The sequence below is a fragment of the Lemur catta genome, chromosome 14 (assembly GCF_020740605.2).
Source record: "Lemur catta isolate mLemCat1 chromosome 14, mLemCat1.pri, whole genome shotgun sequence".
Taxonomy (NCBI): domain Eukaryota; kingdom Metazoa; phylum Chordata; class Mammalia; order Primates; family Lemuridae; genus Lemur; species Lemur catta.
The window spans coordinates 56,079,000-56,096,777 of NC_059141.1; the positions used below are offsets into that span (position 1 = coordinate 56,079,000).

Sequence of the window (17,778 nt, forward strand, 5' to 3'; positions counted from 1 at the left end):
GGTGTTAACATTGGTAACTGCTGGGAATCAGTCATCACTTAGAAACAACATTATCCAACCACAGTAAATGAGAGGAGAGAGAGGATATTAGGATATTTATGGAACATTTTCTCTTTTATTTCCCACCCTCCTGAAAATCATCATCACTACCTGAGCAGCATCAATCTTCTTCGCAATGCTCTGCTTTGAGTTTGTCATGGCTTCCAGCTTACGAGCTGCATTTTCCACTTTTGCTGTGAGCACATCCAGACCCTGAGACACCTGCTGGGCTTTCTGCATGGCCACTGGTGAATTTCCTTGTCCTCTACTCAGAACAGACAGATGTAGTCATTGTACTCTCTCAAATACCTAATAACATAATATTCCTAATACCACAGTACCTGTTATTTTTGTTAACATGCATGTCTTTTTCCTTTTCACCAGTAAATCTGGGATAGGATAAGCAAAAGAAATAAACAAAGCATGACACCCAAACCATCTACTTTCTCTTTTGCTTATAAAAATACACATTAGCTTCATGGAATTAAATAACCACTTTGAAGACCAGGCCAGCACATTTTGATAATAAGTATTCTTGGCTGGGTGCGGTGGCTCATGCCTGTAATCCCAGCACTTTGGGAGGTCAAGGTGGGAAGACAGCTTGAGGCCAGGAGTTCAAGACCAGCCTGGGCATCATAGTGAGACCCCATCCCTACAAAAAATTAGCTGGGTGTGGTGGCACATGCCTATAGTCCCAGCTACTTGAGAGACTGAGGTGGGAGGATTGCTTGAGCCCAGAAGCGAGACCCTGCCTCTTTAAAAAAAAAAAAAAAAAAAAAAAAAATTCTCTTGGTGGTGATTACATAACCAAATCCAAACTTCAGTGAGAAAACATGCTTGTGATCTTATTGCTATGCAGGGGCTTTGTTACCATAGTAATATGTGCTTCAGCAATAAGTAGCCCGTTAAATTGTCTTATTTACGGGCAAGTATACATTGAAAATGTTTCAGAAGGCAGCACACATAGTGTTTTAAAAGCATACCACAGTGGGACTAAGCAGATCTATGCTCAAATCCTGACTTCTTAGTACTTATGGAATCTTGTTTATAACGTTTAACCTTCTCGGGCATCAGTTTTTTAACTTATATAATGAAGGTAGGTAAAAACACTTGCCCTGCTTATTTAACAGAGTGGCTTCAAGATCAAGATAATACACTTGAAAATACTTTGGCAATAAAACAATACAAATATATACCTTACTATTATTACTGAATTATCATCATTATTACAGTAAACCTAATGATAATCTTAAATGTCTACCTTCTAGTTCTAGGCAACCTATAAATATCAAAACTAGTTAGTACAGAAGGGGGGAAAAAGCACATTGTGATAAGAAACCATTGTTTGCCACCAATTTACTAAAGAACTAATTTCACTACTTTTCTCTCTCAGATATGGTATACTATTGCTACCAAAAATGACAGGAGTTAGTGGAAACTTATTTTCTCTATGCAAGAGACTTTCCAAGTCATAAAGTGAGATTTGTCATCATTATACAAGCTCAGATTTTTTTAATCCACCCAGCCTGGTAAAGTCAATGATAGGGGTGGCGACACTGTCATTTGGTAGGATGGCATGGCCCATCATACTAATCTGAGCTTCTAATTTTAGGATGAACTCCAAAACATCTTTGTTTCCGTTCATAATAGTATTGATCTGTTATTCATTTATCTAACCTCTTTTCTAAATTCATCTCTGTTTTTCATCTATACCAATATTTGAGGTAATGAACTCCATAAATTTATTGCCAGGTATACAAAAGGTATATATACACCTTTTACTTGGACTTGAGGCCTTCCTTGTACATGGCAAAAGAGTGGAAGACTTTTAGGAAACCTACTCCTTAGGATTTTATTTGCTTTTTTTCTTCAAAGCTAGTAATTCATGATGAGGGATCTTTTTGGTATAAGAGTCCAACTGTGAAAAAGTAAAAATATTTATGGGCGACCTAGTTTATTCATTCAAAATAAAAAGTTTATTGAGTCCCATGTGGGTAAAAATATATACTTACAACTAGAAACCCTACATGGTTGAACAGAAAAATATCAGTGAAAACACTGTTACTGCATTTCAGCCACTAAAATGTTAAATGGCTGGGTGTATTTAAGAAGGGCTAACAGGGAGGTAGCTTTCCGATCTCTCACTGTGAAAAATCGTGCAGGCTCCACTGTGAAGCAGGCCCGTAGCTACTCATCACTGTTCTAAGCCCTTTCTCTTTCCAGATTAATGGTCGATCACATACAACAAGTACCTCATTCTCTTGCTCATATTCATCTTTTTCTAAACACATACAACTGTGTGTTTGAGAATTCCAAGTGAAAACTGTCTACCACACTGTGAAAAGGCACAAAAAGTGAGAAATCAGAAGAGCCAAGAATCTTGTCAAACTGTATTGGCATTTTTCCGAATGAGAACAAAACTTCTTTTTGTCCTTTCTACAAAGTTCTTGTCATGCTCATGAGGCGGGGGAGGGTAGAGAGGGGTACTGCTTCTCAGCAGAAGAAAAGATTCACTGAGTTCAATGAGATCACATTTATTTAAGCTGTTTCTTCTTGCCTTCAAGACAGAGACTCAACCTGAAATCCCTGGAGCTTCCAGGGCTACAGTGACTCCACAAACCTCTGGAATTATATGTAATATTGTATGGACATGTTTATATGCATCTTTTTAGGTAGAAATAAATGCTTTCAACAGATTATAAATGTGATCTTGGTCTAAGAAAAGGTTAAGAACCATTCCTTTAAGATCTGTATTCTTACAATTCTGGAGGCATCAATTTGCCAGACTTCAAGCTATACTACAAGGCTACAGTAACCAAAAAAAATAGCATGGTACTGGCACAAAAACAGAGACATTGACTAATGGATCAGAACAGAGAACCCAGATATATAAAACTATCCTCATATTGCCATCTGATCTTTGACAAAGCAGACAAAAACATACACTGGGGAGAAGAATCCCTATTCAATAAATAGTGCTGGGAAAATTGGATAGCCACATGTAGAAGACTGAAACAGGATCCATACACCTCTCACCACTTACAAAAATCAATTCACAATGGATAACAGACTTAAACCTAAGACATGAAACTATAAAAATTCTGGAAGAAAATGTTGGAAAAACTCTGATTGCTATTGGCCTAGGCAAAGAATTTATGAAGAAGACCCCAAAGGCAATCACAGCAACAAAAAAAATAAATGGGACCTGATCAAATTAAAAAGCTTCTGTACAGCCAAGGAAGCAATCAATACAGCGAACAGACAACCAACCTACAGAGTAGGATAAAGTATTTGCAAGCTATATATCTGATAAAGGACTAATAACCTGAATCTATACAGAACTCAAGCAAAACAGCAAGAAAAAAATCAAACCACCCCATTAAAAAGTGGGCAAAAGATATGAACAGAAGCTTTTCAAAAGAAAAAGGACTAATGGCCAATAAACATATGAAAAAATGCTCAATGTCTCTAATCATCAGGGAAATGCAAATCAAAACCACAATGAGATACCACCTAACTCTAATGAGAATGGCTTTTATCAAAAAGTTCCAAAACAACAGATGCTGGCATGGATGCAGAGAGAAAGGAACTTTCCACTTGTACGCTGTTGGTGGGACTGCAAACTAGTACAACCTCTATGGAAAGCAGTATGGAGATATCTCAAAGAACTAAAAGTAGAACTACCATTTGATCCAGCAATCCCATTACTGGGCATTTATCCAAAGGAAAAGAAGTCATTTTATTTAAAAAAGACACTTGCACTAGAATGTTTATTGCAGCACAATTCATAATCGCAAAGATGTGGAATCAACCCAAGTGCCCATCAATACATGAGTGGATTAATAAAATGTGGTCAACGTATACCATGGAGTACTACTCAGCCATTAAAAAAATTGGGAACTGATACCCTTTGTAACAACCTGGCTGGAACTGGAGACCATTCTTCTAAGTGAAGTATCACAAGAATGGAAAAACGAACACCACATGTACTCACTATTAAAATGGAACTAATCAATCAATACTTATATGCACATATGGAAGTAAAACTCAACAGAAATCAAGTGGGTGGGAGTGGGGAGGAGGGGTTGGGTAAATTCACACCTAACGGGTACAATGCACACTATCTGGGTGATGGGCACACTTATAACATTGACTCAAACTATACAAAAGCAATACATGTAACCAAAACATTTGTACCCCTGCAATATTCTGAAATTTTTTTTAAAAATCTGTATTCTTAAGTCTATTGCATTAATACTTTGAGACCAAAAGGTATAAAGGTGCACAACATGTAGGGGGGTGTTTCTGAGTTCTAATTGTATGTAGACCCCGTGTATCCCAAATATAGCAAGATGTTTCAAGACATTCTCAAAGCAAAATTAAACTTCATCTACACTAGTATATATACCATCATACTTTAATTTTTCTTAAAGCCTATTCTACAAAATTCCATAAAAATGAGGATCTTCAATCCTAGCACTCTGGGAGGCCAAGGCAGGAAGATCACTTGAGGTCAGGAGTTCAAGAACAGCCTGAGCAAGAACAAGACCCCGTCTCTACTAAAAATAGAAAAAATTAGCCAGACATCATGGTGCACACTAGTAGTCCCAGCTACTCGGAAGGCTGAGGCAGGAGGATCGCTTGAGCCCAGGAGTTCAAGGTTGCAGTCAGCTATGATGATGCCACTGCACTCTAGACTAGGCAACAGAGCAAGACTCTGTCTCCACAAAAGAAAAAAAAAAAAAAAAAAAAGAAAGATCTTTTAGAACTTAACTCTATTAACCCTATGGATGAATTCCAAACAAATTTATATTATCTTGCATTTTCTTAATAGCAAATATGTACATTTAGTTTATGGGGGAAAAAGTTCTAAAAGGTAAGACTTGAGGAGGTTATAAGGAAGGTAAATCAACTATGAAACCAAATAAATAATGGTAAAATAGTAGAAAAAGAAAAGAACTTTCATGTGAGGAATGCAAGTCCTTTTAAATTATCACGCCCAGAGAGACATTAAAATGAGACAGCAATCATGTCCTACTCCTCCCTTTGAGCTACGTATTCACCTCTTGAAACTGCTTGCTATTGCCACAAGTAGCTATAATTTAACCTAATAATGCTGCACTAGACACCACAACCCACATCCTATAGCTTAACAATGTATAGTCAATCACTTATCAATGTTATTTGTGTAAACCAGTAAAAATTCCTGACAAAAAAACTTTGTATAACCCCAATCCCTCTCCCCACCCCCCCCCCCTTTTTTTTTGCCTTTAAAAACCTACTTGTAACACAGGCCAAACAGAGCTCGTATCCAAGGTTGCTTGGGTCTGAGTCTTCCAAGCAGCTGTCCTTACTTTGGCTCAAGTAAACTCTTTTTTATCTGAAAGGGTCTCACTCTGTTGTCCAGGCTAGAGTGCAGTGGCATCATCATAGCTCACTGGAACCAACCTCAAACTCCTGGGCTCAAGCAATCCTTCTGCCTCAGCCTCCCAAGTAGCTGGGACTACAGGCACGCACCAGCATGCGCAACTAATTTTTTTTTATTTTTTGTAGAGATGGGTTCTCACTATATTGCCCAGGCTGGTCTTGAACTCCTGGCCTCAAGTTAACCCCCAACCTCAGTCTCCCAAAGTGCTGGGATTACAGGCATGAGCTACTGCACCTGGCCACAAATAAACTCTTTAAATAACATTTTGTGCTTTAGCCTTTTCCTTTTAGGTGAACAATAGAAATTCAAAAAAGCCCAGAAATTACCAACTTAGAGGATAACCTATATAAATAATTTTTAAAATGACGTATGAAATAATTCCTATGTTTTCACTCTGTTCCTTTCTATTCATCCTTCATAAAATATATCTACCCCAAGCAAGACTTCACCACTGCCCCTTACTTTTCATAAGCCTATGGCTAGAAACTAAAAAAACAGATTTGCATTTCAATTTCAGTTACAGAATAAGTTTCAACTTTATTACTAGGAAATTGTATATTTTAAAAGTCATTCAGCAAAGGGGAAGTTCACCTCAATTTCAAAAGAATTAACAGAATATATCTATGTTACCTATCAGCCAAAGATCAGGCAGTAAAATTGGCAGAGACATGCTTTCTGAGGCACCCATTAGGAATGAGTTATCCACTGCTGCTCTGTAAGGGCAGAGGGACCTCACCTGGCACGGAGGTCAGCCACTTGATCAGTCATCTGCCCTAGCATTTTGCACGTTCCCAGGATCTCCCTGCGTTCTTTGCCTGCACAGAGTTCACCAACTTTTCCAGCTTCATCTAGGATCTGTCTGATGGCCTGCTCACCGGCATCCCCTAAAATAGAGATATTCAATATCTACGTTGTTGATACATTAATTATTTAGAGAGGATACTTTACAAGTCATTTCATTCATGAAGGAATGGATGATTTTAAACAAGACAAGTGAACAGAAGGCAATAGATCTGATAGCTAACAGCCAAGCAGTGCCCTTACAACCATAGGGTGAGGTTTCAACCACAGATACTGCTAAAAAAGATACTTGGAACCGTATTTATTTGGAGATACTATTATAAGTAGCTTGTGGTAAGAATATGGATAATGAAAATAAGATCTAAGAATGTAATAGTACTTAGCACCTCCAACCTCCATTAGGCTTTTCACATTCATTCAATTATTAATCTAAAACAGAATAAATATTAGATTAGGAAATCCATAAAGCCTAGCTCAATAACCTATTTGGGTCTTATCTTTATATAGTCAACTTTGCTTTCCAATTCTTATTGGCATCACCATTTAATCTACTTAATTAAGGACTTTGTTGACATAAATGGAAGTCTGCTCAATGGGAACTAGAAGAGAAGAGCTTTTATTCAAGATAATTATCTTTCTGATTCAGGGAAGGGTAAACCAACAATTTTACAAAGAATGCCCAGCTCTACGTGGTTTATTCCTCCACAATGAGAGGTGATTTAGTCTATGCCGTTCGTTCTTTCAAGGCCCAGTATTGCAGAGAATGGAGTGTGCCCCGAAATGTTACAGTAGTTAGCTCAGGATTATGACATTATGGGAGGATTTCTTTCTTTCGCTAGCTTGGCTTTTAGCTTACTGTATCTGTCAGAAAAACAGAATTAGAGTGTTACCTGGAGAGGCACTGGGGTCACGGAGCCAACCTTTGGCCTGGTTTAGTTTGGAGTCTATGGAGGCCAATGCTCTCTTCATGGCTTCAGTGTCCTTTTGAAGAGAAATCCCACAATTACTTTTTTTGCAAAAACTGAGATGCCACAATGCAAAGTAAGACAGAGAAGATGTTACAGCATTAACATACAATAGCTAAGGTAGTCAGTCCTACAATAGCCTTAAAAATATTGTCATCACACCACAATCTTATTTCTGTCCAAATGCAGCATCTTGCATGCAATTCTTCAGTTAATTCTACTCTGTTTCCTGGTGTCCCTATTGCTAAAACTGTGAAAACTGGTAAAATTGCTCAAGCCAAAAGATGTTTAATGTCTTCAGCAGGAAAAAGCCCTGTTGTCACATGCCTTATTATCAGCCTTGCCACCAGTCAACAGTCATCTCCGGCATCCTTGCCAAAGCCCTCCCCACTTCAGGGAAGCCTCAGTATGTGGTGCAACAAATCACAGTCCTTTTATGTCTTGTTTTGAAATATACATAGTAGATTATATTTTGCTATATTTAATTAATCTGAACAACTTAGAATTACTGGTTGGGAAAAAACTGAAAATATTAATCTAGCGATTTAATTTTAACTCTACAAATAAATCACTAAATGTAATATAATAAAAAGTATTTTCCTGGCCTTCCCTGCCATTCCTTATTCTTAGTTCCCTTACCATCCCTAACCTGGAAGAAGAGACAGAATAAAATAAACAAGTCTCAATTTATTGTTTACAGCCACGATTCATGACGACTAGCAAAAAATCTTCCAGAATACAGCACAGGGAGCTGAAACAACAAACTAATCACTTTCAAATACATATATATTTTAAGTGTATTTTTTAAGATAGAGAAAAATGCAGAGCACAGTATAAAAAACACTCATGTGCCCATCCTCTAAATTGACAGACTGGCCATCTCTTAAGTCTCTATTTAACAACTTAAAAGACTTCCTATCTCTTTTATACCATAGGGAACTGACTCTTACAGAGTTAGTCCATCAGTGCACAAAGTTAACCTCTAAAATTCTAGACAATGTCCTAGATCCCTGACTTCCTTCAGTTTCTAAGTCTGCAGAGAACTGGGATTCTTAAAGATGTTATATCACCAGTTTTCCACATGAGGGCGCCAAGAGCATCCCCCACTTTGAATTCAACAACCCCGGCACTAGCACAAATAAGCACTGGCAACACGCAGAGTTAGGCTTAAGGTCCGCAGCTTGACACCAGCTTTTCCAAGGTACCTATTCAAATGAAAAGACTCTCAGCTTTAGGATTTTCTCCTTCTCCATCTACACAGATACAGATAGTTCTGTTGTAACCTTGGCTCTGGTAAGGCTTTAAATAGCAAACTCTCAGCCACAGCAACAAAAAAGAAGTACTGAAAAGTGGAAATATTTTATTATCAAGTTATATGTAATTATGATGGCTATCAATAAAAGACAAAGTTATAAGAGAATCTATTTCAAAATCCACTTGTAATTACCACAAGTAGATAAGTAGCATTTTTAAAGTGCTTTGATTCTCAAATGGTTTAAATATCTGCTTCTCTCTTCTACCGTGTTTTACGTTAATTTGTACAGCAAAACTTGCCTTCAAAAGTAAAGCAAAGGTCAACTTTGGCTTAATTCTAAATTAGTAAGGCCCAAATTAATATCTTTTTAAAAGAGTCTTAGGCAACTCATAACCTTAGAGAATTGGATCGCCTTCAGGGTCTAACACAAGTTATAGGATATAGCACAAATTCTGTAGGTACAGATTTTTGAAAAACCACAAGCTCTTAGGAAGTATATGCACTCTAGAGAATTATGTCAATGTAAAAATATTTAATTTAAAACCTGTTAACCATTTTCATGATATAATTTTATTTTCAAAGAGAAAACCAATAGATATTTATTTTATTTCAAAAATCTAATTAAAAGGGAAACAGAGGCCAGCAATTTTTGTGTCTACTGTAGCCTGAAAGGCTACTAGTTAGGAAACTAACTTTAGTTGACATGCATTTAATTTAACATGCATTTCCTGCATGTTAAGTTCTGTTTTAGCCACTTTTCTCCTTATTATCTCATTGAATCTCAAATTTAAATGTATTAAATAATTTAATATTACAAATTAAGAAACAGAGACTCATTCCTAGAAACCTAATTTGATCTCTGGTTTGTTGACTCCAAATCTCATTATTTTATATCAGATGAAACTCATGAATTTTTTTTTTAACAAAGAGAATTGCCAAAGATTCTGCCAACCTTCTATAATAGTCAGCAAATCTCTGCCTTGTCAATTTTGATTTTGGCTAATACTTCACAGAAAATAAGCTCTAGAAATCAAATTCATAATCCTTCAATGCCCAAAAACGATTTGAAATACAATGGAACTAGTTTTGCTCTATTTAGCATCCTCAAAAATCCTTTCTTTTTTCTCCCTAATAAAGCTCAAATGGCCCAGCACCGCAAGGAAAGAATGTGATTCTCAGGAAGTGAGTAATTTACTCCAGAGTGAGAGATGTGACAACATCAAGAAGTTAAAATTAAGAGATGCTCATTTTCCCCTAAGGAATTAATGGCAAATTTGGAGTGAAGCTGCATTTTAAAACTGGGAATTTCAATGAGTTACCTAAGTTTTTAATAGCATGAATTTTAGATAATTATAGAGATTTAAAACAGTCACTGAAAGGGCCACCTTAAATTCTTTGTGAAACACAGCAGAATTTAAACAATATATTTGAAAGTCATATCTACTAAAAGCAAAACATCTATGAGAACAAATATTTTGGTCTCCCAAGAATCTCATATCTATTTCTTTTGAAGGGCAGTATTTACGACAGAATCGACAGAATTCTGTCATAAGCAACATTAGAAGTATACAAACATCAGATATGGTATAAACAAATTCACTGGACAACCAGGACTAGAAGTCGATCTGGAGATATATTTATAAAGGGTGAAAATAACCATAACCCTGTGGTCAACCATATTGTGTACCATAAAGCATTTTGCTAAAACTTGTCATGTAACCCTCTAAGTACCTACAGTACAATCTGGGTATGAAACCGAAAAAAAAAAACCTGTACCTTCATTTGAATACTATTTTTCGTAAAAACTCATATTTGGGAAACAGAAAAGTCTCCATGAATCTCTTACCTGTTTAGGTTTTATTTTTTTTAAGAATTGAGTATAAAAAGACCAGACCTAGCCATTCAGCTCTGGGGACAGCTGGCAGGGATCTATCTGGTTCCCTCCCTCTATGGTTCTTTTCACCATAAAACTCTTATGAGTTCAAGTTTTAAACGAAAAAACACAGTGCCTTTCCCAGGGGCTGAAATACTCCTAAAATTTAATATAGACTCAGGCCTCAAGAACACCTGTGAACAATAATGAGATCTTCCTATGGATAACCAAAGGGAGCTGTGCTTAGAAAATTAAAGTCCTGAAATCCCAGACTCTTGGAAACTTTAGATATGGGGAATAAGGACCCCTCTCCACCACTGTCCAACATGCTCTCCCCTTCCACTACCACCCCCCTTCCCACTCCACTCCATTTCTGACCACATTTCCACCCTCAAATCAATGTTTTAAACAAAGATGTTTCTAGAAAGAATAGATTGGGTAGTAGAACAAAATCTTACAAATTACATTTCAACAATGAGAGAAAATTATCGAGTCCTGCCAGGCACGGCAGCTCATGCCTGTAATCCTAGCACTTTGGGAAGCTGAGGCGGGAGGATCGCTTGAGGCCAGGAGTTCAAGACCAACCTGAGCAAGAGTGAGACCTTGTCTCCACAAAAAGTGGAAAAATTAGGTGAGTGTGGTGGCGCACACCAGTAGTCCCAGCTACTGGGAAGGCTAAGGCAGGAAGATCACTTGAGCCCAGGAGTTGGAGGTTGCAGTGAGCTATGATAACACCATTGCACTCTAGCCCAGGCAACAGAGAGAAACCCTGTCTCCAAAAAAAAAAAAACAAAAATTAAAAAATTATCTAGTCCTGAGACTTTAGGCAAGTTACCTTCTCTGGGTCTCAGTTCCTTATTTCTAAGAATACCTTCCCAGCTCTAAAACTCTGTGCTACCTATGAGTGCACAATCAGATGTACCAACTAAAGATAACTTAGATCAGAAGGGAAATGACAACTTTTTTCACATTTTAGGATTTTCTCCTTATGGAGGGTGGGCCATAAAGTATCATAAATGCCTGAACTATTTATCTCAAACTCCTAGAGATAAAGCTTTCATTCTATTAGCCACTAAATAAAATAAAACACTAGAACACTCACTCATAAAAAGCTCACATATAACCTTATTTTTAAAAAAATCAAATAAAAATCAGCCCTTAAGTCTCACTGGTTTATAGTAACGGCTAGTATTACACAATTGCATATTCTAACCAATATTTCCTTCTTTGGTTAAGTATAGTAATCTTGTGTGTAAGACATCTGAGTCAGTCACTACTTTTACCCACCACCAGCCTGGGACCACAGTGGGAGGAGACTCACCACAGGCTCTAATTCTGAATATTAGTATCTAATGACTCAAGGTACAAAGCTGCAGGAACACCTATGTGGGGTCCAAAAAGTCTTAGCAGTGAAATGTTTTTAATTTTCTCTCACCTTCCACTTAATTCTCAGCATGCATCAAAATACAAGTAATATAAACACAAAAAAAATAAGTGTAGAGCATTAAATTTACAAAGGGTAGAATCAGAATTCTGTTCAACTCAAATTCTTTTGATTCATAATGTATTCCCAGGGAAAATGCTAACTTGATTTTTAATGATCAATGATTTAAGAAAGGGTCAATTTTTTTTATTTTTATTTTTTTTGAGACAGAGTCTTGCTTTGTTGCCCGGGCTAGAGTGAGTGCCGTGGCGTCAGCCTAGCTCACAGCAACCTCAAACTCCTGGGCTTAAGCTATCCTACTGCCTCAGCCTCCCGAATAGCTGGGACTACAGGCATGCGCCACCATGCCCGGCTAATTTTTTCTATATAGATTTTTAGCTGTCCAAATCATTTCTTTCTATTTTTAGTAGAGACAGGGTCTCGCTCTTGCTCAGGCTGGTCTCGAACTCCTGACCTCGAGCGATCCACCTGCCTCGGCCTCCCAGAGTGCTAGGATTACAGGCGTGAGCCACCTCGCCCAGCCGGGTCAATTTTTACTTTCAAAATAAATGAAGTGTTTAAAGTCAAAGATATTTTTAAACTCGTAAATCTGCAACTTGAATATAGATATAAAAAGCAAAATAATTAGCTACTGCATTGCCTCTTTAAAATCTTAACTTATTTGGCAAGACGCACTTTTATCAAGAATTTTTTCAACTTACTTTCTTCCCCCACTTTTCTAGAGGAACCATCACTTTCCAGAAGAATACTGCACCAGTGGGGAAGCATGAAACAAGTATGGTAAGACAAAGTTAATTATTTATTGGTAGGGGTGAGAGGAGGTGAAAGACACTGTATGCATTAAACAGAATGGGAACCTGGTGGCCACAGTCAGACAAAAGGTCTGATCAATTCACTGTTTATGCTTGAGCAGGGAAAGATGCATAATGCTACAAAACTGAAAAATAGCTAAAATCCTTATTATCAATTTTCATTTTCAGGGTAAAATTTTTTTTCCAAATATTTTTGTAACTAATAATGATTTCTCGTAGGGGGTGAGGAGTGGTAGAATGGATGGGAATGGGGCTGAGAGGAAAACCTGTTATGTATCTTTTTATAGCATTTTGATTTTTGATCCAGGTAAACATATAAAAAAAGCAAAATCAGGTTTAAATGTGAACATCCTTTATTTATGCTGATGTCATTATGTACTTGAGCTTATTTTGGCTGAACTAATTTAATTTACTTTCTTTCATTTTCTGATGTTAGTTTTGCAGCATCCTAACACACTGATCTCCTCCCAGATCAGCATAAAACTGGACCATCTACAAGTCTGTACATGGTGAGGACCAGGTCTGTTTCCCTTGTGTATTCCTCCCCAGAGCCTGATCCTAGTCCTGAAAAACTCAACTGACCACATTGTTAAAAGAAAAAGCTCTTGATGGCATGTGCACAAAATAAAGCTCAGAAACATTTATTCACTAACTGATGGGTGACTTTCCCCCTCTGAAAATAGAGACACATTAAGGTTAAATGCCTGTTCCTCCTTATTACTTCCCATCTGCTGGAAGCAAAGGAAAGAGAATAAGGAGAGAGATTACGTTAGGGGGACATGAGGTCATGGAGAGTTATGACTGACTCACAGTTTAGACAGCAGAACATGCAGTAGGCAATGGACTGAAGTTAGGAAAACCTTTAGATACACTTTACTTCGCTTTTCCTTTTGATTTTGAAGGCTAGGATTATTACGGAGGACAGTTACCTCACCTAAGCTCTCTAGCTTATCCACCGTCATTACAGCTTAAAACTCCATCGATGCATCTCCATAAGCAAATTTCAGAGCCTGCAAAGCAGACTGGTGGGAGAGGCAAACACAGAGGTAGCATAGCTGGCAGTCTCCCTTCCCAGGAGTAGGGTCCACAGGTAGCTCCAGGGTCACCTAGCTACCTGGGGAAACCTGTCTCTCAAATGAAGTCAGTGAGAAAGATGAGGCCAAAAAGATCTCGGGAGCCTGTTCAAAGAGATGAAAGCACCCAAATATAGAAAGCCTAATAGCCCACAGTAATGTCTTTCCTTTAGCTTTCCCCAAAGAAATAGCTCAATATGAGACACAGTCAAACAATCTGCCCAGCACAGCCCGGAGTCCCATATTAAGTCACATTCTGACGCATGTTCGAGCACAGTGTTACACACCGGCACACAGAATAAGGCACGGCACACAGCACAAGAAAAACTCACAGACATGCTTTTTCTCTTTTTAAGCGAAAAAGAAACTAGATGGCAAGAGAACGCTTACCTTCTAAACGTGAGAAAAAGAATAACACAAACAAGACAACAAAAAAAGATGCATAAAGAAGTCATAATAGGGAAGTGAAAGTCATCAAGTATGCAAAACCAAAATTAAATAAAATATCAAAGACTTGAAATGATTTTACCATATAGATTTCAAACACATTCGTAGAACCTATTTGAGAGTTTCACATCTATGAGAAAATGCCTTTTATAGTTAAGGTAAGCTGACGAATTTCTTCTACATAGTTAAATTAGCTTTCTGGGCAGTAAGAGAGAGGGCTGGTGATTTTAGGCTCCAGCTTTTACCTTACCTTATAGGTGTCCTGGAGGTCAAGTGTAGCTCTATTGAGCACTCAATGGGAGTCAAAGTACAAAATGCCCTTTTGAGTCTGCTACTTGTATGTTGGTGGCCCTGGAGACATCTGTATCATATGTGGGTAAGCTAGATCCTGTAGACAGTGTGTCCCCCTACTGTCTGCACCTTGGGCTCCCACAAGGAAACTATAAACCCAGGTATCTCTGTTCCCCTAGACCTGGAAGCTTTGTTCCCAGTCACTACAGAGGGAGAAGCAGACCAGAGCAGCAGCAACACAAAACCACTGCTGATGGGCTCTAGATGGAATCTACCAGCCCCTTTGGAGTCTAAGAACAGAGTCTAGACAAAGGGTGAAGGGACCCCTCAAACTAACTGATGAATGTGAAGACTAATATTTTAAACAAACTTTCCTTGAGGCAAATGGAATGATCAAGGGAAACATATAGAAGTGCCAACAGTTTCCTCTATAGATTTCTCTGGATCAAAGATTGGTTTTCCATAAAGTTCAGAATTACAGGCATATTCTATGTCTTACTTGGTCACCTGGCAACAACCACCCTCCTAAAGCAGAGCTCCCACCCAGGAGAACATACATTCCACAGTTCCTCCACAGCCCAACCAGGGAGACTCTGGCCTGAAGGAAAAGCTACACACCTCATCCTTCAACCAATATTCACCCACATGCCTATTTATTAGTTCTACCTTGGAACAAAATAAATTTGCAAAGGCAGCAAATAACTCATGAAACAAAAGTGAGGAAAAAATTACTTTCACAATATCTGAGTACTCTTATTCTACAAACAATTAACAAAATAGAATGAGAGACAGGTGACAGTCAAAGTCCCCCGGAGGGAGCAGTTCTGGATTTTGCTTATTTCTTCTCCAATAACACTTACCTTGCTGGCCCAAGCATCTTCATCCCAAGAAGTGAGTTGTAATACACGAATGATCTCATTAATTTCAGCGCTCATTTTTTCTACAGTAAAATTGCGATTTTTCAAAGCTTCTTCTATTCCTTGGTTTTTTGAGTTTTTAGTTGTAACAAAAATCTTCATAGCTGTAAAAATAAACAAAAGATCAGAAACTAAGCTTGGAATTTAATCTGGCTGTATAACAATATTCACACAAGACATTCCACACTTTGAACATGTTTTGGGCTTCTAAGGTCTTTAAAAGAATATATAAAACAAATACCACAAGTCTGCTAATAAAATTCTAATATCAGCAACCTTGAAGGTAAAAAAAAAAAAACAACCCTCAAAATACAAAACACCACAACATGATTAGGGAATTAATTTAACATACATATATTGATGACCTATAATCATAAAGTATCTACTATCCTTCTAAGTCAGTTATCATCCTAGCCCTCACACCAGTTCCATCCACCACAAACCTAATGGGACAAAATGAAAACCATCAGTAAAACTGTGAATGCTGCTGCTCCTAATCCCAGCAGATCCCAAAATGTAGTTTGTCATCCAGGATTTCTCTCAGCATATAGCAGGGACTTGCTAACCCCCAAAAGTAAAGAAGAAAAAATAAGAATAATACAGAATATGTAGAAAGAAAATATCTTCCCATAAAATAATTAAAATTGTATAAACAAAGATTAATTAGCACATTATTGAGTTACCCAGATTAGAAAGAAACGCTCTTCTCAACAACCTTCTGCCACATAGAACAGTCGGCCTCAAAACATATTTCCCATGGAGATTATAAGATTCGATTTACAAATTGTTGTTTTCTAGTGTTAGAGTTTCTGAACTCTTACACTCATAGCTCCTTTTTTAGCCACTACCTGAAACACCAAAGGAAGTAGCTGGGGGGGTCACAGTGACATGTATCGTAAGATTTTTAAAATAAAGCTGCCTTCTGAGAGTTAAACTAATTAACCCACAACTTGACTAAGATAACTTACGTAAACCATGAAGTGTCTGACACATACTAGACACTCAATAAGTGCAACTCCCTTTTGCTAGTTAAGAGAGCAGCCACCATGTTTGCATTTCTGGGCTCTGCTCAATGGGAAGGTCATCCCAGCTGGTGACCAAAAGAACTGATCTACTCATAATTTAGAGAACAGTTAAATATCTTATAGAAAAAATTGTGTTAACATGATTTTTTAAAAGGGATGTGAGTTCATTTCTTTATCAGGCTGTGCTCTATAATATCCATTCTAGCTCCTAATTATTTTTCTACAACACAAATAAAGGTGTAAAAAGTTAATGTCCCAGACTAGAGTTTCTAGAAGAGATTCCATCTCCCAGGATAGGGGCCTGTTAGAGCTTTAGGAGAAGAGAACAAGGCCACAGAAAGGAATTTGAAATGAAGAGAAGGACAGCATTTGAGAACATGAAGACTGGCTCTCAGCCAATCAGCTGCAGCCATCCTGTAATACCCTCAATGAGGTCTCATTTTTCCCTAGGCTGAAGGACATGCAGTGAAGCGGCAAAAGAAAGTGAACCTCAGAGTTTAGAACATGCTAACATTTTCCCCCCGACCAAGTACAGGCAGGAAATACCTGAAATGAGAACTGGCAGCAACTCTTTCACGGTGTTCATCGAGTTCACCAACATCACTCGGTGCTCCTGGTGCGTCAACTCCTGCTGTCTCTCATCAATCATCTTGGCCATCTTAGTCATTCCTGCGGCACGTGGAAGAAATCACGCCGGGTGAGTAGTGAAACAATCCATGGTCTGGCTTTCTCAGCCTAAATCCACTATAAAATACTACGAAAGTCCAAACTGATTGCCCACTTATTTAAACAACAGACACCATCACTGAACTCTAGCATTTATGTAATTTTATTCTTTTCAACAAAATTTATTAAATGTAAATGGTAAATGTGATATAATTTTCAGGTTTGACATAAATGAATTCACATCAAATTTTGAAATGAATAAATATGTATTTGTAAAAATAAATTCACAAGTGGGAGAAAAATATTTTGCCAGGCTACTATGCATACAGGTTTCGCTGTGGTCACTGTGCTGTTATGTAAGAATCTCATGCGAGCCTAACACGAAATGTAGTAGCTGGGAAAAGTTCTCAGAATGTCAATGATGTGTTTTGTTTTCATCTTTACATTTTTCTGAACTTTCTCAAATTCATCCAAAATAAGCATGTTCCGCATTTATAATTAGAAACAAATAGAAATATTATAAAAATAATTATAGTGATGACAGTGTTTGAAAGCATCTGGTGTTTTGAAATCAGCCTACTAGCATTTTTTATTTACTTTGGTTATTATTCAAAGGTACTATGTGATTCTCTAAAGCTTTGATTTTTAAATTGCTCCTAGGATTTCTTATCTCATAGACCATTAAGACCAAAGGAAAGCAAAAAGATAGGGCTGCCCCTGCTTCACCCAGAGTAGCTCCATT

At 37.6% G+C, this 17,778-nt stretch overlaps 1 protein-coding gene across 2 annotated transcripts in view; it reads right to left on the reverse strand.

The window, feature by feature from the left end:
• VCL (vinculin) overlaps positions 1-17,778 on the reverse strand; it is a 102,108-nt gene that overhangs the window by 27,825 nt on the left and 56,505 nt on the right. For both annotated transcript variants that reach the window (XM_045568948.1, XM_045568949.1), the window contains exons 5-9: positions 16,917-17,039; positions 15,289-15,449; positions 7,159-7,249; positions 6,204-6,351; positions 151-304 (exon numbers count right to left, since the gene is read on the reverse strand). In XM_045568948.1, coding sequence (XP_045424904.1) covers positions 151-304; positions 6,204-6,351; positions 7,159-7,249; positions 15,289-15,449; positions 16,917-17,039 — 677 coding nt within the window. The remainder of the gene's footprint in view (positions 1-150; positions 305-6,203; positions 6,352-7,158; positions 7,250-15,288; positions 15,450-16,916; positions 17,040-17,778) is intronic.